This window comes from Haplochromis burtoni, unplaced genomic scaffold (assembly GCF_018398535.1).
Source record: "Haplochromis burtoni strain Fernald_Lab_line unplaced genomic scaffold, NCSU_Asbu1 Contig_30, whole genome shotgun sequence".
Classification (NCBI taxonomy): Eukaryota; Metazoa; Chordata; class Actinopteri; order Cichliformes; family Cichlidae; genus Haplochromis; species Haplochromis burtoni.
This window is the reverse complement of record NW_024582391.1, coordinates 1,681,802-1,704,035: the sequence shown is the minus strand read 5'-3', so window position 1 is coordinate 1,704,035 and position 22,234 is coordinate 1,681,802. Positions and strand designations below refer to the sequence as shown.

At 41.0% G+C, this 22,234-nt stretch overlaps 1 protein-coding gene across 2 annotated transcripts in view; it reads right to left on the bottom strand.

Annotated features, from left to right (window-relative positions):
- LOC102299546 (partitioning defective 3 homolog) overlaps nt 1-22,234 on the bottom strand; it is a 308,415-nt gene that overhangs the window by 206,690 nt on the left and 79,491 nt on the right. For both annotated transcript variants that reach the window (XM_042219256.1, XM_042219257.1), the window contains exon 3: nt 210-394. In XM_042219256.1, coding sequence (XP_042075190.1) covers nt 210-394 — 185 coding nt within the window. The remainder of the gene's footprint in view (nt 1-209; nt 395-22,234) is intronic.

The following is a 22,234-nucleotide window of genomic DNA, read 5'->3' as shown; positions in this document are numbered from 1 at the left end:
GCAGCCCTATCTTCTGGGCAAGGTGCTGCTGGAATAAGTATGTAATAGTTCACAGTGGTTTAAAAAATAGACTTTATTGATCTATTGCATTTTGACACCATTTAGATTCCAATAAATGATCTTAACAACTTAATGGTGCATCATACCAGGTATCATTGAGGCATTCGTGCACAGTTTATTGGCTACATTACCACAGGAGGTGTAGTTACCTTTTGTTCAAGGCTCCCTGTTTCATTGCTGGGGTTTCGTTTATGGTTGGGCTTCTGGAAACCAGGGGTTGTGGACCAGCGAGTTGGATTTTTTCTGGACGGTTCTTCTGGAGCAACCGGGGCCTCGCCTGGAGGAAAGCCAGCCAGTGCGGGATCACTACTGCGACGGACATTGAGAGACATGTCTGTGGAGGGGATTACAAAAGACAAAGAAAAGGGATTATAGCAAAATCAAACCACTTGCCGCTTTATCGATTTATTAAGCGGCTTGCTTTTCACCTTGGTCGTCAAAAAGTTGCCCATTTTTGGGAGGTGCTGCTACATCCCCTGCTATACCTCCTTAACAGCACTCCATGAAATGTCAGCTGAGACATGGGAAGTGGTGATTACAAGTACTCGTGTTTTTATAAAAGGTCTGTTAAGCCCAAAACAACACTGCGCAACTCCACGATGGAAAGTTTAGCTTGGCTTGATTCCATCTGTGCTGAAATACATTACTGTAGATATATTATACACACAGTTTTGGCTGGGGAAATTACCCAGACAGCGATAAAAATATATATATATATATAAAAGTACATGTGAGAAAAAAAATTAGATGTGATTATCTAACCCCTTGCTTGGTCGAACCACTCTAAAAATAACAAGTACAATAATAATTGCAGGAAACTTGCTCATATATCATGATCTGACTATTGTGATAAAGGTCATTCTTACACACTGTGCTACCCAACTCAAGTTGACTCTAGGAAGTTTCCAGGGGACTGAAATTGAGTCTCAGAGCCAACATTTATTCTTTCCATCAAACGTCTAACAGAAAACTACACAGGAAACACTGGCCCATGTTTCAGCTGCCACATTAACCGATCTGTCATGAAAACTTGGTATAAAGTTCCCACATTTGATTAGAGCTGCCAAAACAAGTAGAGGGGATGAAGTTGCTCCATATTTCACACTCCGGTTAAAACATTCAGTGAGAAATCCCACCGATGTCTGCTACAAAGTCAAGACGGTGAGTATATCCGTTAGCTGTGGTGTAAATCATCTGGATTTTCCCAAAAGGCCATATGGATTTGTTTATGACGTCCTAGCAGCCTGTGTGTTACACCCATAATTATGCAAATAGTTGGGTAACCACCTGTCATCCATAGACAGATCATTGCACTGAGCATATGCCAGTGTTAAGCTTCCATCTGATACAACCGAGACACGTCTTAGTGGTGGGAGCGACGCATTCTAATCATGGATTACGCTGTGCGCCAACTCGTCTGTATTTAACACCGTGACAAGACTAAGGAGATTCAAGAACAACTGTAAGTGTTTCTTGTGACCACCTGTGTCGAGGCAGAAATAGTGACTGAATCCTGCAAATAACAGTGAAATAAGCATGTGTTTCTGCACCTAGTACACTAACTAAACACCTCTTATCAAGGCATCCCAGTTCATCTTCATTCACTCACATCCTTTGTACTATCTCACTTACTTGAACTTGTGCTAATATCCTGATAAAGCATCCCCTCTACTTAGTGTTTACTTGGCGCCAACTGCTTTCATTTAATCCTCCCCTACCTGATAAATCCGTGGTCTCAATATTATAATCAGTGCTCAGAGGCCCCGAACTGTTGTTCTCTCTCTAAGTCTTTTCTAGAGATGATGTGGTCTAAGAAGTGGAGCTTAGTCGAGTGTTATTCTCGTCATGAGTGTTGCCATTAGGTGCTAAAAAGACAAGCTTGTCCTTTTTAGTGTTCTGGGGATTACGTCAATATTAGATCTCTTAGCACCTCATAATTTATGACCATTTCATAAAGTCAAATTTGTCATCGCTGTTAGTAACCACTGACCTAGAAGACAAAAGCACACATTACATCTTTAGCTGTCGCCCAATAAGGTCCTCGATCCAAAGATCGGTCTTGTTTTTCCCACACTTGGTGAAATGAATAATTATGACATAGACACAGATTCCCAATCCATAGTCAGGACTTACTGACATTACAGCAGTGTATTGTCAATTCAGGGTAATGTAAACGTAAAGTGCTGCAAAAAAATTACATTTTTGTGTTACAAAAAACTCTTATTGTTGCCAAGTTTTCGGTGAGATTTCATTACAAAAGTTCTCTCCCTCCTCCTTTGTCTCTGAGTGCGGTAACTCCGGTAGAAAGGCTTCGTATGCAAATAAATTTATGATGACATCTGGAAACTTCCAGGAACTTTCTCAGCAGCAAGAAAGTAGAGATGATGACAGGGTTTTCAAACTGCTTTTTTTTCTTTTTTTTTGGGTGAGTAACTCAACTTTATAAAGCGCCATTTCTCATGAGGAAATCATCGGTGCAACTCGAGTTCTTCTGCAGAAACAGGTAACTTATAAAACCTACTTTCTCACTCACTGCTAAACCATAACAAAAACCTCCACCCCAAATAAGAGGGAAAAATCCCTCACCGGCAGCTTGTACTATTATTCCTTTGTTTCAAATGTGTTTCTTTTTTTTTTTTGCCCACTGCCCGAGGCTACGTCAGAGCAGCCTGGAAATCACATCTAGCAGCCAGCCAGTCAATGTGTGTTCGCTTTTAAATTAGGTTGAAGACCTACTAATGGCATTTAATAAACTTTTGCCCCTTTCAGTAATGGCTGGTTCATGTCCAGTTCAAGCTCTAATGATATTCACTTCAGACAGCAGGGGTAATTAACATCCAGTAGTATTCCACACGATGACTTTGAGATAGCACGCAAGCTGCACACAACAAAACTATAAAAAAGAAAGAAAGACAGAGAAAGGGCACAGGAATGGGTTAGAAAGCATATTAAAATTCTCAAAGTATTCATATTAAATATTTGTATTTCTTTTAAAGGGAACCTTTTCTATGTTTTCATAGATTTGTGTGTAGCTGGGGCTTGCACAAGACACTTGGTAGGGATTAAAAGCCTTGTTATATTTCCCATAATACCTCAAGGCTCAGTTGATAGATGGATGTTTGCAGGCCCTTAGAAACCATGACAACTTCAACATTCAAGCATTAAGGGTATAAAAATCACAACACATGGCTCTCTTTTGGATCGATTCTTACACACTAAGTAATAATACTCTGGCTCTTTTACAGTTTCAGTCGATTGTCAAAACTTTAGTTTCAGTTCAGCGACAGCTTGCTAAAGTGTTGATCCACCGTGGGTCGAAATCCTTACGGATCAGCTTCTAACAAATAAAGGAGTTTGTGCTCGTTTGTGTTACGAAGGTCACAATATGAAGATTCTCTCCAGTCCCGGCTCTCCCTGACCAATTTCCCTCTACTTAATTTGTGATGGGATTATCCCAGCAGTCCGAAGGGTTTGGTTATCCCACGTTTAATAACTAGCACTGCCACTTCAGACCGAGCCAGCAATCGATCCACACTGAAGCGGGAACAAAACCACTCGGGAGGGGGGATGGTGAGCCTGGCTAATAAAACGAGGCCCTAATCCAGCCCCTGCAGTGAGGGATTATGGTCAGGGCACAGGGTCATAGTGATGTACACACACCACAGTTTACCATAGAGACGTAGGGCTCTCCAGGGGCAATTATCTCTTGCCGTGTCATCCTTTATTTACCTTTCACCTTGTTTGGAGGAGAAATATATTCATTTATATAAATTATGTGGATAGAAATACTAACTCTAATGGAAAACAGCAAAATAGTCTTGAGGTTAGTAGTACATTTGAGAATGTTCATTGTAGAAATAATAAATAATATAACTGTATAATGGCCACAGGTTAGTATAAAGCAGGGATTTCTAACTTTCTTTACATCATTTTATATCCTAATATTAGAAAAGAAGTGTAATTCATAGACTGGTTCTTATATAGTGGTTTTCTACTTCACCTGAGCACTCAAAGTGCTTAATACAACTTCCCTCATTCACCCATTTATACCCATTCTCACTTTTCTATGCTTTTTTGAGATAAGTGCTGTCTATCTAACATTCATGCTCATTCATACTCCGAGGGAGGCATCTGAGAGCAACTTGGGGTTAATCTCTTGCCCAAAGATGTTTGGCACACAGACTGGAGGAGCCAGTCTGTAGATCAGGAGTGTTTTAACAGTACATGTCAGTTTTGTTACAGGATGAAGAAATGCTGCTGTAGTTCAGCGGGAGAAACGTTTCGTCACTCATCCAAGTGACTTCTTCAGTCTAAGTTGACTGCAGGTTTCCATAGTGACTGACACTAGCACCACTGAAGGAACAATGTGCTGGGAGTTCACTGATCATTAATATGCAAATTCTCATGACCATTGACCAACAACCACTGATCAAAGCCCACTGATGGAGCATGCATCAAGCTGCTGTAGTTCATGAAAGAAATCTGTCAGCACGAGCCTTTGAGCTAAAACTGTAAGAAATAAACAGCAATTTCTTCTGCAGATAATGAAAACAAATATTTATGTCATTTATTGATATTACATCAGAGTGGTATGAATAGCTATGATCTTTGTCAGTAGGACAAGTTGTAAATACATTTAAAAGTTCAAAATCCACGCCCTCCTCCTCCTCATTTTTCAAAGCCATCCAGTGAGCTGTGTTCGACACACCCGGTGTGTATCTGTATGTATCTGTTTTGTCATTGCTGTTTCATTGTGCTTTTAGTTTCTTCTGTTATCTTTGACCCCACGTCTCTGTCATCAAGTTTAGTGTTCGTTTTCATGTCTCTTTTTTTTTAACGCCCTATTTTACTTTGTCAGTAAAGCTCTTTCTTTGTCTTGTTTTGTTTTTACTTCCTGGTTGTCATTCATTTCCTTCCTTTCATGACTACCTGCTTTATCAACATTGGCAATATTAGCTTTACCTGTTTCCCTCCCACCTGTGCCCAGTCACCCATCAACCCCTCTGTGTGTGGGTGTGTGCGTTGTCCTGTCTTCCCCTTTGTCCTTGAGTTTTGACTTACAAACCATAGAATGACAGTTTCTATGTTTTTGTAAGAGATGACCTCTTTAAAACGTCCCTAAACTCATCAGCTCAGTTCACTACATCGCTACACACTTTTCTACTTAGTCGCCAGTCATGCTGGACATAAACAACATAAACCAACAGCAGTACTTTTTCTTCTGTAATAACACAGCAAAAAAATGTACTTCCAGCTTAGTTGCAAAAGAAATGGGGGTCAGCTCTAATGTATTAGCTGTGGAAGTTTGCAATCACCAAAATGGCATGAAGTAAAGAGTCCTCACAATACCTGGGAAGCTGGAAGAAGCCCTTCCCTCCTGACTGGCTGCCAATTCAAGGTAATGGAGCTAGAGCTTCAGCATACTGATAAGGTTACAGAAAGGACACGGTGAGGAGGATAGGCTGTTTCTGTATTGTTCTGTTACTCATAATCACCATTTACCCAACATGGGTTAAAAAACAGAATCAAATTCTTCTAAATAAATTACTTTTATACTGTTTATACCAACATAAGATGAGTAAGTTACAGTATATTCCTCCTTTAAACGCCAAAGCCCTAAAGAGTCAATATTTGGAAGTGCTGAGAGTCTAGACTATTTAATCTAATATTAGTGATTTCATTGCCACCTGAAAGCATCAAGCTGAAGTGTGTTCTCCTGTTGCTGTGCCACTGCAGGGAACGGTCACAAGGCTCAAAACTGCAAGTGTTCAGAGCTGAAACTCACAAGTTTTCAAGTGTTGACCAGTGTGACAGCAATTTGCTTTGAAGCAGATTCATCCTTTAACCTGAATATTTGAGGTGGTTTTAGGAAAAGCAGGTGCACTTAAAAAAAGTATTTTTAAATGACATCATAAACTCTGCAGCGTAGCACACATTACAGAAGATGAAATGCGATGCTGTATCGGAGGTTGCCATTTTCCTTTACAGTAAGATGTGTGTGGGCTAGAGGTTACAGAATAAATGAAGTCAGGCCCTTACTATTATTTAAATCGAAATGTGTGCCCACTGTAAGCATGCAGACACTTCTGGCAAACCGGGGATGAAGACTATGTGCAGGGTGAATTTGGTATTTTCTCCCGTGGACCTGTAGCTGTGCTGTACTCTTGACTCTTTGCTTTTACTTCAGGCTGATTTAAATATAAATGTCAAGCGACCATGGCTTCATGAAATGTCTAAAAGCTTTTTTTTTTCGTAGGCTACTTTGAATACTTCAAGCCTGGGCCAGTTCAATGTCTGAATAAATTATAGCACTGAGCCATTTTCACCCTCTCTCTGCAACCACCAACTTCATATTGATGTCCCCTGTGTGCAGTGAGGGGAGATTTCCACTGAAAACACCCTGACCTGAATCATGTGCAGACGGACAAAAGGTTTCTTTTTTGGGGGGGGAGGAGAAAGACAGTTCTGAGTGGTGGGAACCACGACTGTGGCAGAGGGGATGAAGTATACATTAGACTTAAATAGGACGCTGGACGACCCAAGGCCAAACAAGGTCGAGAGTACCACTCAAGTGCGCGTCTGTGAAATGTTTGGCAAACTAATCTGATGTAACGGCAGAGAGTGAGACGAGACAAACTCTGAATAAACATCAACTGCTGACCTTTACAAAGAGCAGAAGATGTAATCCACTAGATGGATGGGCGGAAAAATACTTAGATGCTAAATGGCATTTATGAAAACAAACCCCCTTTTTTGGCTTTAATGCTAATTGCTCTGTTGACTGCACACTGCGTTTTAAGTCTACACAGTTTTAAGCACAAGTATGTTTATGCTCCGAGACAATCCAGCACATAACAGCAGGGTGCAAGATGCTAGCAGGCAGGGTACACATGGAGCGCCATAACTAAGTGGCTGGCATAGAATACAGAAATATCTGTGCCGAGTGTGGCCTGGAAGGTCCCGAGGTCAAAATGGGAGACGCCCCCAAGGGTGGTCAAGAATGACCAAGCTAACATCCTGTGGGACTTCCAGACGGACAAAATGGTGACGGCTAACGAGTCAGACATAGTAATGATGGACAAGCAGAGGAAGACGTCCATAGTGACAGCAAAATCAGGAAGAAGGAACAGGAGAAGCTTGAGAAGTATGAAGGGCTCACAGAAGAACTCGAGAAGATGTGTAGGGTGAAGGTAACAGTGATCCCACTAGGTGCAGTGACTCCAAAGCTAGGCGAGTGGCTCCAGCAGATCCCAGGAACAACATCTGAGATCTCTGTCCAGAAGAGCGCAGTCCTAGGAACAGCTAAGCTAACTGCACAGGACCCTCAAACTCCGAGGCCTCTGGTAGAGGACACGCACTTGAAGGATAAAGATCAAATATGACAGTTGGATGCAGACTATAATGTGATATTTAGAATCCCCATATAACATTCCCTATATGCTTATGCAGTACAAACAGTGGCAATCTTTTATACAGCTCTATAAAGCATTATTACCAGTTAGACCTTCAAAGTTGATCAGCTTATTGAGCTTAAAGGTCAGAGGTCAAATGTGAGCTTACTACCATTCAACATCTACCTAATGTTTAAGGCACAAAAGGTCATCTTTGCAGAGCATTATAACACCGTCCTTCTTTTTCTACTTCTAAAGCTCTTTGAATGGCACATTCTTCCAACTAGCCTAAAATACCATTTCACTTGACTGAGTTGCTTTTACAGGAAAAATATTCCACTGTTCTAGCCGTGCCATTTCTGTGTATTCATGTTATCTTAAGTTAAGAGTTCAAGCGTGTGCCCGATTACTCTACAGTGATCATTTCCATCTTTTTTATCTGCGCTGGCACTGAGCGCAGGCCATGATTTGATCAAGTCGATTACTTTGCTGTTTAATAAGGATGTTATCACGTACCCAGAAAGTTCAGAATGCCTCTTGCGCTCGGTGAAAAACTTCATATGTCAATCATATTAGTTTTAGAGTTTGGCACGATATCTAATCACCCTGCCTGAGCACGAATACTGAGGCAGGGGAGAGCCGTATTCCCTACAGGGCTGCAGAGTCAACCATCCAGTTTTTCCATTCTGAACAAGAAATAGAGAGAGAGTGAGACTGATTCTTCTCTCCTGACAGAAAGACAATACAGACAATTTACTAGAGAGAATGAGAAGAGGATGCCAGCCTTCCTCGAGCCCTCAGAGATGAGGCCTCCAGTAGCAGACACCTAGACACTTCAACAACAATAACACCAAAGACTCTGTGTGTGTGTGTGTGTGTGTGTGTGTGTGTGTGTGTGTGTGTGTGTGTGTGTGTGTGTGTGTGTGTGTGTGTGTGTTAGAGAGAAAGAGAGAGAGTGTGGCGTTTCCCTAGACAATGAAGATCTCAGAGACGAGGGGAGGGGTGGAGTTCACTCCCCAAATCAAACCTGACTCATTTAGGTCGACTCCACTCACACATGGGACCCCTCGACTGCAACAAAACAACTGCATATGCCTGTTTTCCAGAAGGGTAAGCATGCGCAAAATGACACACTTACAGGTCGTGTTTATGATGACGCCATGTTGATTTTATTCAGGGTCAGGTGATCAAGCTCGAGCTTGATGCCAAACAAGAGATAGTTTGCCAGCTTCGCTACAGATTTTTATGACGAAACTAAATCTGAAAACAAGATTATTAATTTCATAAGGTCAGATTTGTTTTCCCAAAATAAAAAAAGTGCAAAAGCCATGAAAAAAAAAAAAGTGGGATCGGGGATTCGTCTCTATCCCAGTGTAGACTAGACTCACAGAGACCCCTCCACACTGAGGCCTCTGGGGAGCTGCTAATCAACAAAGCAAACAGCCCTCAGACAGCCCAGAAACAGGACCACGGCAGCACCTTCCGTGTAAACACCATTTTGTGTGTTTCTCTATTATGGCTGGTCCACAAGAACAGGCTCCTGAAGAGAAGGGGCCATAAATCTCACTCAGGCTGATATGTGGCTAAGTCACTCATGATTAAAAACACTGCTCTGAAAATGTCACGAGCCAGGAGTAGCAAAATGACCAAAGCTATCAACCCTGCGTGAGATTCTAGGATTCAGAATGGTCGGTCAAACGAATTTGGACTTTGACAGGAAATATTAAAGAAGCAGCTGCTGCTGAAATAAACAAAGACTTCTTGCTAATCAAAGCTGCTTCTTGCCTATGAGATGTCAATTCAGTGTTGGAGATTACCTGATTAGCTTGCTTTAAAAAGCTACACAGCTAAACAGTCTTATTAATCTGCTCCTCGATGTAGGATGCGTAGTGCACGCATCCTACATCAAGAGGCTTTTGGCTAGCACAGTGCATTCACCACGAGTAGCTGCAAAGAAAACTTGGCTGGCTTTGAGCTTTAATGTGTCTTCATATCACAAACACATACCAGCAAGATTTCTAATCTAACATTTTCTCCCTGTAAGCGCAAGTAATAGCAGTAATATATTAGGCTGATCTTAAACATTTGCAAACATGCACTCTTTGCTAATTCCAAACAAAGTTGTTATGGTACTCTGTTTGTTGTCATCTATAAAACAACAGCTGTAAAGAGCAGCTGTAAAGAGAAAAAATATCCCTTCCTTCACATTAGCGCTACAGTTAGCGAATTAGCAAATAGTGTGCAAGAGAAGGAAAACAGTCTAAGGATTTTAAGAAGCGCACGCTTGTCCTTTTATTGCATGAAAGGACAAGCTTGGATAATGAAATGCAAACTGTGTTCAGGACAGAAACAAAGCTATGCTGCTAACTCAACATCTGAAAACATCTAGACAGACAGCATGCTAACAGAGAGCTAGCCAAGAACCCAGAATGATGATAAACCTATGGGTACACTGGACCATGTCGCGTTGTTGTCGGTTTTGTGTTGATATTGTAAAAACTAAAAGAAACATTGCAAGCATGTCTTCATTTGGATACAGATTTATGTTGGTGAGTGGAACTATAGGATTACGATTAAGGTTAAGTATGTTACATTGCATTTTAGGACTATTTACGGAGTAAGGAAAAAGTAAAGTAACAAGTAGTGCCACGAGTCACTTTCTTCAGCAAATAATTAAGCAATGTACTACATTACTTTTAAGAAAAGTAACCATTAATGTGTAATACTTTACTATTTTGGCCCCATCACTGGTGAGTAGGGATGGGTACCGGTATCTGGTGCCATGATGGCACCGGTTCTGACATAAACGGTAGTAACCAGACCGAAAAGCAGCGCACATTTCGGTGCTTTATTTCGGTGCTTTTTTTTCCTGAAATGTCATACACTTTGGATTCCAGCCAATCATTTTACCTTTGCAAGCGTAGTAGGTGGGCCCAGGTACGTACGTTCTTTTAGAGCAGAGCTACAGATTAAAAATGCCCAAGGCGAAGCGGTCAAAGTCTGGCTGTACTTCACAGCAAAAGATGCAAACTCAGCAGCCTGCAACAAGTGCTTTAAGGTGATACTGTGCAAAGGAGGTAACACCTCGAATCTGATGAAACACCTGGCGACCATAGCGTTTTTTTAAAAGCCGAGAAATGCACCGTATTTGATAGCTTGCTGCGAGACCTCACACCGAGCACATCTACTGCGGGTGTGGTGCCTGTTATCGGCCCGGAGTTAGCAACATCCCCCAAAAACCCGAAGAGGAGAGTCCTGGCCCCTAGCCCTGCCAGTGTAGCAGAAATGATGACGGATGATGATGGCAGCAGCAGCCGTTCTTCTCTGCGTGAGTAGCTTAATGTTGTTCGTGTGTAATTTACGTTGAGTAGGCTAACCACGTTATTACATTAATGCATGTAAGGTGAACTAGCAAACACATCATAGCTACATGCGGCTGTCTTCTTGTTTGATGGCAGATACTCCCTTCACCCTGGCCAAAAAGGCTAAAATGACCAAAGAAAAAGTGGAAAACAGCTAAACATGAGAGGTTTTTGGACAAAGTTTGTGTTTTTTCCATTGTTTAAGCACTGCTTCCAGCCAAGAGTGATACCATATATGCCCCATAGCTGCAGAAAAGGCTAACATTGTTATCTTTTTACAAAAAACAGCTGAACATGAGAGGTTTTTGGACCAAATTTGTTTTTTCCATTGTTTAAGCACTGCTTCCAGCCAAGAGTGATACCATATATGCCCCATAGCTGCAGAAAAGGCTAACATTGTTATCTTTTTACAAAAAACAGCTGAACATGAGAGGTTTTTGGACAAAGTTTGTGTTCTCCATTCTTTAAGCACTGGTTCGAGCACCGTTTAAGCACCGGCACCGTTTCAAAAGTACCGGTTTGGTACTGGTATCGGATAAAACCTAAACGATACCCATCCCTACTGGTGAGAATAGCATGCTTATGCTGGCTTCAATGGGAACATTGTTATTGCATCTCAGTGCTGTGTGCAGAATCACGGAGCATCTCATCATGAATATTAGCTAACTTCTGGGACATTTTTCAACAGCAGAGACAAGACCATTACTGATAGCACATCAGACTCTGCACCTTATTTCCACAGTGAGCAACTGTGTCTCTTCAGTGTCATTTTAATGGCACAAAGGATTTTCTTTTCATATCTCTAAGCAAGCTTAAATTGTCACAAATTTAATTGTCACAGCCACTGTGTGAGCCAAAATTGGAGGCTGATGAGTGAGTGAATGAATTTCAGTTTCTGGCAGGTCAGACAGCCTTTAAAGCATGGAGCTCATTCCACCGCAGTTTCCAGACAGCACGTACACAAAATCCATATCGCAAACATTTCAGCAGTGAGAATATCTTCTTCCTCTGCTCTGAACAAAAACAAAACCAAAAAAAAAAACACCCTCACTCCAGCTGCTCTCTGCAGAACAGATGACAAACTTCCACCAGACTCACCAACTATTTCTGGATCCTTTAATGATCCTTTCCTTTTATTGGGAATACAAAAAAGTTATCTGCTGTGGGACATGAGACGAGGAGGTATGGGGGCTGAGTAAATATGAGGTCCAATGGATAGACTGCCTAATTGGAGCTGCCACCGAGCACATGTGCTAATCTTAATGAAGCACACATATAACAACATATATGAAGTCAGTGAAGTCAAAACTCGCTCCATAATGCAGAGCAGAGCACAACAAGACAAAAAACAGGAAAGCTTCTTACAAACTCAGCAGTGTTCTGCAGTATAGGAAGAACTTCTAATACTTTTTTTTTTAGAAAAAGTGAACATGAGATGCTTGGAAACAGATGGTATTGTGATGTGCACAGTCTATGTTTTAGCAAAGCATCGCTCTGATCAGTCACACGGGTTTATAAAAGCACATGAGGATTTCATAGAAATTCGAGGCAGGCGGTTGTTTAGAAAAAAGAAATTCTTCTGGGTAGATACTGTTTTACACTCAGTACAAATAACACATGTAATTGAGCAACCGGGTGGCATAGTCATTACACAGGCTTTCCTTTAGTTTCACTGATAACGCAAATAAAGATATTATCGCACAAAAATATCGAGGTTTTTGTAAGAATTGCACGCACGTAACAGTGTGGCTGTAACATTAAGGTAGAGTTGCGCTGAAATGTCAATAAATCTTTGCTTAAGTCACTCTATACAGCTTGTTACATCACAAACCGAGGGATGGATTTCACAGGGAATTAGCCCAAATTTGATACGGAGCAAAAATAATATTGCTTTACATCTCAGGAAAGAGGTATCATTATAGGTCCAAAGTTTAAAGTGCTCGCAGCAGTGGGACATTTTGACCCCTCAGTAAGGTGTTCAGAATGATGAAATATGCAAGTAACATTGGAGCAATTGCAACAGCACTTGAAGTTCTAAAGTCGTGATCATGCACTGAGAAGCGTGAACTTTTTCGCCAGAGTGTCTTTTTTCACAGTTGTCCGGGCAGACGGATTTCCATTTGAGAAACTTTTGAAGAAAGTAGAGGGCACACTCCATCACGCCAAGATGAAAGTTTGCTTACTTTTTTTCATTTCTTGACAAATTTAGATTCTGTCCTTTGAACTTGAACCGCCAACAAGAGGACCGTGGTCCACTATGATCTCAGTGCCACATCTAAAGTGAACTGTCATCATTGTGCAATTTAAGTGTTCTTAGTACTTTTTCAGCTCATCAAACACTTGGAAACAGAGCTTTTTTTCCTCGTGTTTCCTTATTAGGAGCTGCACAAAGCTGGCAGGCCGGGGGTATAAGGGGAGAAAACAAATCAGCAGAGGCACGGAAGATACCTTAATTACCATTTTCTCATTAAGTTAATAGAAAACCGAATCAAAACAACATTACATTTCTCCAAAACTAAATGCAAATGAAAAAAAGATTGAAAATATGTAAAGTGAAACAAAACGCACAAGCTTCATGTCTGTAACATTTACAGCAAACGTGAATCTTCGGACAGATCAGTTCTTTTGAAATAAGATCCCAAACTTAGGTGCAAACCACAGACTGACCCTGTTGCATTTATATTTCTGGGAGTTCTTTTGTCCAGACACAAAATATCTTTTTGCACAGAATTTAAATCGAGGGTTCAGATTGATTTAGTATCATTTACACATGCAATATTAATAATAGCCCTCACATTTAATGCCAAAAAAGCATGTCTTAGATTTTATGCTTGATATTGAAATGAACCCGCTGTGCCTGCAACTACTGTAAATCACATGTAAAACTAGCCACACCTGTGAGTGTTTTGTGGGGATTGCGCTCATCCTTCATGTATCTCATTTTTTAAAACATCTGAAACGGTGACAAGATGGAGGCGCTTCTATTACTCACAAGGAAAAGGTTATTTATCTGAACTGCTGAAGAAGGTACAAGCTTGACCACATGGCAGCTGTAACTCTGTTGACATTTGAAGTGTGACTCATGTCACCACCCTGTCCCGAAAAGAGAGGGTGCCCAGATTGAAACTAGGGAACCTCTTGATCTGCAGTCAACTGCTTTGCCCCTGAGCTACACCCCCTGAGATTAACCCAAGGTTGTACTACAGAGATGCTGTGAGTCAGCTAGTTGTGGGTTTCATCTCCGCTACTTGACTAAATAGCACACGACAAAAACAATTTGGGCCGGCAGGCTTTAGGAAGTGGGCAGGAAATTCAAGCCCTTCATGTCAACCTGCATATGCTCTGCTGGAACAAGACACTAAAAACCAAATGAGTTCCAGGATTTTTTTTTCCTATGCTCAACATGTGTAGATGTTTCAAAGGAGACAGGATTTTTCCTACACAGCTGAAAAAACTATACGTTTTAACTATCTGCTGTCTCCTATGCAAAAATGAAGAGACTTTAAAGGTTACTTAGTTTATTTAATAGAAAAAAAAGAATGTTGTACTCATGAACATACATTGATTAGTTTGTAATTATAAACAAATTAATACATCATAAACATAATCCATTAAAAATACATGGGTATAGCCATCAATTCAATATCATTATTAGTCACAATTACTTAAAGTCAGCAGATGAACACATGATTCTTCCATCTACGTACAGCTGATGTGTTGGCTGAACAGCAAAAGCTTGTTATATGCTAACATTATGTCATCTAATGCAGTGTTTCCCAACCACTGTGAAATGATCAGGTGTGCCGTGGAAGATTATCTGGTTCCACCTGATTAGTACTCCAAGCAATCGCCGTGGGTAAAGGGGAGAACAATTACATTCTCTTCCCCTAGAGGGCAGTGCAACTAACTGCTCTAAGTAAATGGGTTCCCAACTGCTAGTAAAACAGAAGAAGAAATTACATAATAGTCATGCTGTGAGACGACACAGCACATAATAGCAATAGATAAATATTTGAAAAGAAAAAAATAGTATTCAATCTGACCTGAGTCCTGGAGAAAGTTCTGACCCAGATGAAGGTCCTAGCAAGAGTAGTGGTCAGAAGAAAGCAAAAAGGCATACTGGGGACAAACCGAGTCAATTCCACTATACCTGGTGCCGTTGAAAAATGATCAATATGCTTCCTGTGAGATTTTTGTTGGTGGTGTGCCGTGTGACTTTTCTAATGTGAAATATGTACCATGGCTTCAAAAGGTTGGGAAACACTCATCTAATGTTGGCTAAAAAATCCCACTTGCCCCCTAAATAAGTTCATATGATGTGAGAATGTCATCAGAGTCTATTCACCAAGTATCCAAGTCCAAAAATGTTCCACTTCAAAGAAAATTTCAATAACGCTGGCTAACAGCAGCTAATAAAAATAGCCCCGCTTACCAATACAAAAGTTCAGCATATCCTCAAAAACTCAGAATTTCCTCTCAATGGACAGAAGTGATCTTCACTAACTCATCAGCTCATTTAAGACTCATTTCATAAAGTTTTACAGCCTAGCTGTAGCCTGTCAGGTAACAATCACTACAGATGAACGACCATCGCAGCTAGAATTATGTACTTGAATTGGGCGGAGTAAGAAAACAGAATTCAGTTGACTGAATCTGCAATGTACAGACGCTTAGTTGTGAGATTTTAAACAATGTACCTTTAATAATTCACAGTTCAAGTCTATAGCATAAGAGAGGAAGCAGCTGTATTCTTGTATGCAAACATTCCCGACCATGAATTCTTTCGGAAATATCAGCATGTGGTTTCTTAACAGCTGAATGGACCGCACAGGGAGTCTGCGCCATGGGTAGCTGCTGCACGTTCTCAAATGAACTTGACCGTAATATTTAAATGGCTTCAAAATGAAACCACAGGTATGCACAAATGTTCTGCTTTGATCAGAGTCGTGAACGTGAGCCAAGGAGATGAGAAGGTGGCAGAGGAGTATTCTGGGAAACGGGAGGACAGGGAGCATTGAGTGGCTGAACTCTGGATCCCTGTCCCACAAGCAGGCTAGGACCCGGAAAACTTCACACATCTTTCTATTGTGCCACACTCTAGCTGGAGTGAGTTTTACTGCACTGTGTGTTATTTAGCCTCTATTTCTGTGAGACGGGGTATGCGGCAAGAAAAGAAGAAAAAAAATTCTGCACTTTCAATTTATCCAGCACAGCCTCATGGTGAGATCATTTCAGCTGCTATCAGCTGAAATTAACTTGCCCTATTTTCCAAGAGTGATACATTCTCTGTATTTGAAAAAAGATTTGTCCGTGACAGACGTGCTCTTAAAAACTGACACAAAGTGACTCGTTAGAATCAAAGCTTAATATCTGTGGGTGTGCGTCTGCTCGCTTGTCGTGGCGTTAACCTGCAAAACAATTATTCCGTCCCGCGCTGAAGCACACATCAACGATCTCGTGTCACACATTAGCATGTGTTCATGAATGTCTGTCTGCATGAGATGTGTGTAAACATGTATGTTTTCTTTCCACCCACATGTGGCTACACATGCATGTAAATGCTTCCCTGGTGTGCGATTTGAAGCGGACACATTTCACAGGTGACCTCCCTGCGGAAGACAATGAAACAGAAAGGGGTGGGAGGCTCTTAGAAAAGGGCTAATGAGCTGGGTGGAGGAGCTGTGGGGAGGTCTGCTGGGACGAAGAGCCGGGAGACAAAGGGATGCTGAACACCCCATAACCCTTTAGTGACTTAGTGAGTCAGAGGAGCAGGAGGTATTGCTCTTGGCCATCTGTGACCCTTTTTTAACATACAGCACAGACACAATGTAAATGAAGCCCACAGGTTCTCACTGACTAATGAACAAAACAGTTTTTTTCCTGTGTGTCATTTTGTATTTGTAGTTAAAGCAATTCTTTGAAATGTTTTGAATATGAAAAGAAATGAAAGCTCAAGTAATTATGCTAATTATTCTGAAGTATAATCATTATAATTACCATGCAGTGATGTTCTTGGATTAGGACTAAAAATATAGTTTTTTCTATTTAATTTGCTTTCTTTGTTTAAATGTTCCATCCATTTATATTCTTCACACGTCACAGGGGGCTGGAGCCTATTCCAGCTGCCATCGGGCAAGAGGTGGGGTACACCCTGGCCAATCTATTGCAGGGCTAACAATGAGAAACAGGCAATCATTCACCCTTATCTGCAATTTAAAATCATCCATTAACCTAACCCTACTAACTGCATGTATTTGAACCGTGGGAGGAAGCCAGAGTACCCACAGAGAACCCACGCACACCCGGCCAGACACTGGATTCAAACCCAGGATCTTCTTGCTACTCATCGCTCCACCGCATTTAAAGGCTCCACATTTTTGTACTGATAAAGAGAAACACTGCAAGTTTACCACCACATATAAGAAGAGGATGTGTAATAATGAGCTCCATGTTTCGTTGTGTTTCAATGGAATCTGAAAGACGTTAAAAAATCTGTTTCTCATATACAGCTGAGCCAGGAAACTGAAGTAAGATGCTCGCGGTTATTCTCCTTAGAGTAAGAATGAGAACTGAGCTGAAGAATCTGGAAGCAAAAAGAAGAGATCTGTTTTAATTAATGGCACAGAGGCTAACTACTGAAGACCTAAACCTCTGGTTTGGTTTATTGAATTATTTTGATCATTTAAAAAATGGGATTGTAACTTGGCAACAGAAGCCATCCCAGTGGTCAAAAAGTAAGGGGGGAAAACAGATGTTCCGAACACAGTGCCTTTGTCTTGGGTGAAATCAATCACAGGTTTTTCTTAAAACTCCATAAATATGTCCGCGTTCAAAAAACAGAAAAAAACAAACTGCATATTGAGCCTGCACGAAGATGCCATATTTCAGCTACAACAGGCAGAAACGAGACTGCTGAATGTCCTTCTGGTGCTGAGATGACACCGAGGTCAGCGCAAACAAACAAACAAACTCCCTCCTCTTGCTGTCTGTCATGAGGTTACGGCCATTTACTGTTTTATCCATTTTTGCATGTCACAAAGTGTAAATGACTTGTTCGGTGAAGACCTCTGCGTGTCTCTGTTGCTTTAAGTGTGACACAAGTGACCTGCAGGACATCTCTCAGCCCAGCTCAGGAAGCAATAAAGCAGTCAACAAACTCACACATGTACACACACAGACACATCTCCACATGATTCAGCTGTCTAGCTAAGGCTTTACTGGGATCCTAGCAGAAGTAATAATAGGAATCAAACTGGTAGCACCTTCCCAGCAGTGCTGAGTGGAGACTTTTACCACTCTGAGCACTTCACACTTCATTACCAAAACACTGTCTTCCCCATTTAGCGTTGCAATAATTGTTGTAATAATTAGCCATAATAAGCTCTGGATGATATTAGAAACATATGAGCATTTTTATGACTATATTCTCAGCGACTGTGAAACAGAACGCCCACTCCTCAGCAGTTTAAAGACCCACCTTGGGCGCTCCATCGCTCTCCCTCTCCACACTGCGAGCGTGAGTATGATTAAGAGTTGACATAACTAATAGCCTCTCCACTAACGCAGGTAGGGAGAGGCAGTTCAGAGTCTCCTAAGGACCAACGGGCTTAAAAGTGCTTTCAGCTTGCTAATGATGAGCTTGCTATCCCAACATCCTCTCCGCTGAGTGTGTACTCAGCTCGGAATCTATGCTGAGAGGTGTTATGCACAGCTGGAGTGGACCGCTGCCAAAGCAAGGTTGAGTAGATCTATGATAGGTGATGCAGACACAAACATACATTTGCATGCAAAGCCTGGAAGTCGGGAAAAAATCCAAAAATATTTGCTTATTTTTGTACTTAATTAAAAAAAGAATTGTCATTCTTATTTAGGGTTCTCAGACTTGCTATCAAGTGTTTTTGTCAGTGCTGGTCTTCATAGATCTACTTGGCAGCATGAACTTAGAAAAATGATTATATTACCACATCTTACATCCCATCAATAAATGCTTTTCCTTTGCAGGAATTTGGGGAATTAATACAGATAACTCGATTGTAACACTGGTGATTTTCTCAAACAGACATTTGTAAAGCAGGGGCTGGACAACAAGAATATAGCTCTGGCTGTATTAATGTTTTGTTGAATCAGAGCTGAATAAATGTTGTTCTTGTTCAGTGTTAGTGGAGAGGATAAGCCTGTCATGACAAATGTCAAGATGATGGATCATGTTATAGCACTGCAGAGGATGAGAGAGAAACAGAGAGCCTTAAAAAAGGCTATTTCACCACCTCTTCCAGGAGTAATATATAAAAGAGAGAAAAAAAGAAACAAACAGAAAATTCGAGCTCTCCGGATGAGAAATTATAGGTTGTTTCTTAACAATTTCATTGCCTGTAATGATAAAATTCAGTGAGGGATTGACTGTGTTTCTTACATTTATTATTCCCCACAGTTTCCTTTGAGCAGAAACCAGCTACAGAACTAAGTGCTGGAGAGGAATATAAGCACTTTCTTTTGTTGCTATAACACCTTGTAGCCCATTTTCTTGTAGCCCTCATCTAATTACATTACCCAGATGCCCAGCTCATACATCATTAGCTACTCATTTTTTTCTCCATATGAACAGTCTGTGCACAAAACATCTTTCTCTGCAACACCCACAGGATCAGAAGTTTTCATCTCGCTGCCCTGTCTAATTCCATCTTTGTTATTCAGTAGTTATATGCCTGCTAAATAAGAAACGACTATAGAAGAAGCACTGGTAATATGACACGCAGTCTGAGGTTGGAAGGTGCCTCTCATCATGAGTCACCAAAGCTCGACTGAAATGACAAAGAAGATGATTGCATAATCTGAGTTTGCAATGAAAACCATGCTTTTGGATGCCATATGAGCTGCAACTTCAACACAGCTCAAATAATGAATTTAACATTACAGCCACGGGAAAGTATGAAAAATGATGTTTTCCATGTATTTGCAACCTGTATGAACTCTTCTCCCAAAAGCTTCCAAGTATTCCTAATATGCCTTAGAGAAAATATACAGTGAAATTATCTTAAATGATCCAAAAAGTCCTGCTATTATTATCATCTTCATCATGTAGCATGCTATACTTTATTTAGCAAAATCAGTGGCATTATGGTTTTTTTAAATGCAGGATCAAATGACTTCTATAGACGACAGAACACAGACCTTTGGTTTGGAAGTGTAAACTAGTTGTTATATACACATCCTTCATGTCTCTGTGATGTTGAGTACAATTTAAACCCATTACAGTGAAAAACAAAACAAAAGGGATTTACAAAGGCACATACAAAGAAGCAGAAATCCATTCATTCATACAAATATAGTATGAATGGGTTAAGTTTAATAATTTTCAAGGGACTCTGATTTAAAAGTTAAAGGGTTTTGTTAAAGGGAAATAAAACATGACCTGAGTTGGGAGGCGTAGGTGAGCTAGCATGTCGTGCTACTGTCCTTGAAGACATTTTCCCTTTTTTTGCCCGTACCTCAAAATACATTCAATGAAACTAAAATATTTTAAAAAGTTGTCATCAGTCACTACTAAACCATAGTTTAGATCCTGTTTTTGCTCTCTGTAAGCTAAAGCTCAAACGATGAATGAAATTCCATTTTCCTCTGCAGGACTGAAATCAGCAGACGAAGATGACGTGAGCTGGGTTAACCATCTGACAGGAGCAGTCAGCTGACGCACACTGCGATTCTTCTGATATCAAAGTCCCAAGATCGCACTGCGTCACCTGCTCATCACTGAGGTGAGAGATTGAAGGTGGCTGTGGTGCGGAGAGAGTTGGAGAGAAAGAAGGCAGATAACAGAGATAGGTATCTGTTCCTCGTATCACACCGAGCTGCACAGGGTCCCAAACTTAAACCTGGTAGTTTATCTATAATGGGCAATCACAGCCTTTGGAATTCACCCAAACCCACTGGGAGGGCCCCCGTGACAGAGGGCGCAGGCCACTTCTTAAGCCTTAAATCTAAGATGGAGATCCAGTGTTTTGTGTCACGGAGTGTCCCCCTCTCTGCTGTGACTTTTACATGGCCTTGGCTGGTGGCAGGGAGCCTCCTCAATGGCAGGCCACTAAGCCAAATTGATTAGATGAAAGCACTCCTCTTTGAAGGTGTCAACCCCCCACCTCCATCCACGAGCAATTTCTCTAATGGCATCCAGGCAACCCTGTCGCTGCAGAGCCTCGAGGACCAAGACGGGCAGAGATTCAAAAGATTCAGCAGAGGAGCGGGTCGGTCGAGGAATGGACAATTTGTCATTACACTGCAAGTCTGACTTGGCAGGGGGGTTGAAAGTTGTAAAGTGGTCACAGTGGAAATGGAAAAGAAAAAGTTATCCATAGATTTTTCACTTTGAGCTGAACAAAAAATAATGCCAGTTTTGTAATGGATCAGTGCAATCACTGTGATCTTTTTGTTAGCCTTTTAAAGCCACTCCACATCAATGTCAGTGTACTTTTAACCACTGTCAATAACACTTGAGCTTCTCCCATTTCCTGATTGTGTGTCCTAAAGAAGTGCTGTGGACTTTCTATAAAAACCTAAAAATAAAAAACACAGTAAAGTCAAGTTCAAGTCAAGGAAGAAACACGAACTGGATGTCCGTGTGTGTGTGTGTGTGTGTGTGTGTGTGTGTGTGTGTGTGTGTGTGTGTTCAGATTTCAGCTTCATAGACAATTATCTTAATCTAATTGCAAATTGGAATTGCAATGATCCAAAACAAAACATGCAGACACATGTGGTGTTGAAAGTGATCCGTCCTTGTTGCTCAAGCCCAAGCAGCAAAACTGCCTGTTCAGATAAAAATTCAGTTGCTGTCAGATTAATGCAAAGGAATGCATGCTTCAGTCACACGTTTAAGTTTTCCTTGAGTTCCTTAAAGCTGTAGATACACAGCTCATAAAACATCTGCTCTCAATGGGGAAAAACACCATGGTGGACATCTATACTGATGTGGACAGGGTAATGTGTTAGGGACAAATTAATGCCACAAAAAGCCACAAAAGGCTGAATTTAGACACCCAAAAAATCAAAGGGAAATACTGATGTGGCAGATATCATCACTGCAACAACTAAAAATGATACTGAGTAGTTTGAATGACCCCTACGTGCTTGCATGCAACATCGAGGCATGCTCCTAATGAGATGGTTTGACCTGCAACCTCGTGAGACGAGCAGAAATGTTTCAGAGGTTTTCTATTGGATTTAGGTCAGACGAGCTCATGACCAGTAAATGGTATCAATTCTTCCATCCTCCATGAACTGGCTTCAAACCAAGACCCATCTGCTAGTAAAATAGCTCACTTTGATTATCTTTGGCCTTAAAGAGTTATTAAAACACTAGCTCCCAATTTGTAGCAACACTAGCATCACTGAGGAATGTGCGTTTATTCATATGAAACTTTCAAAAAT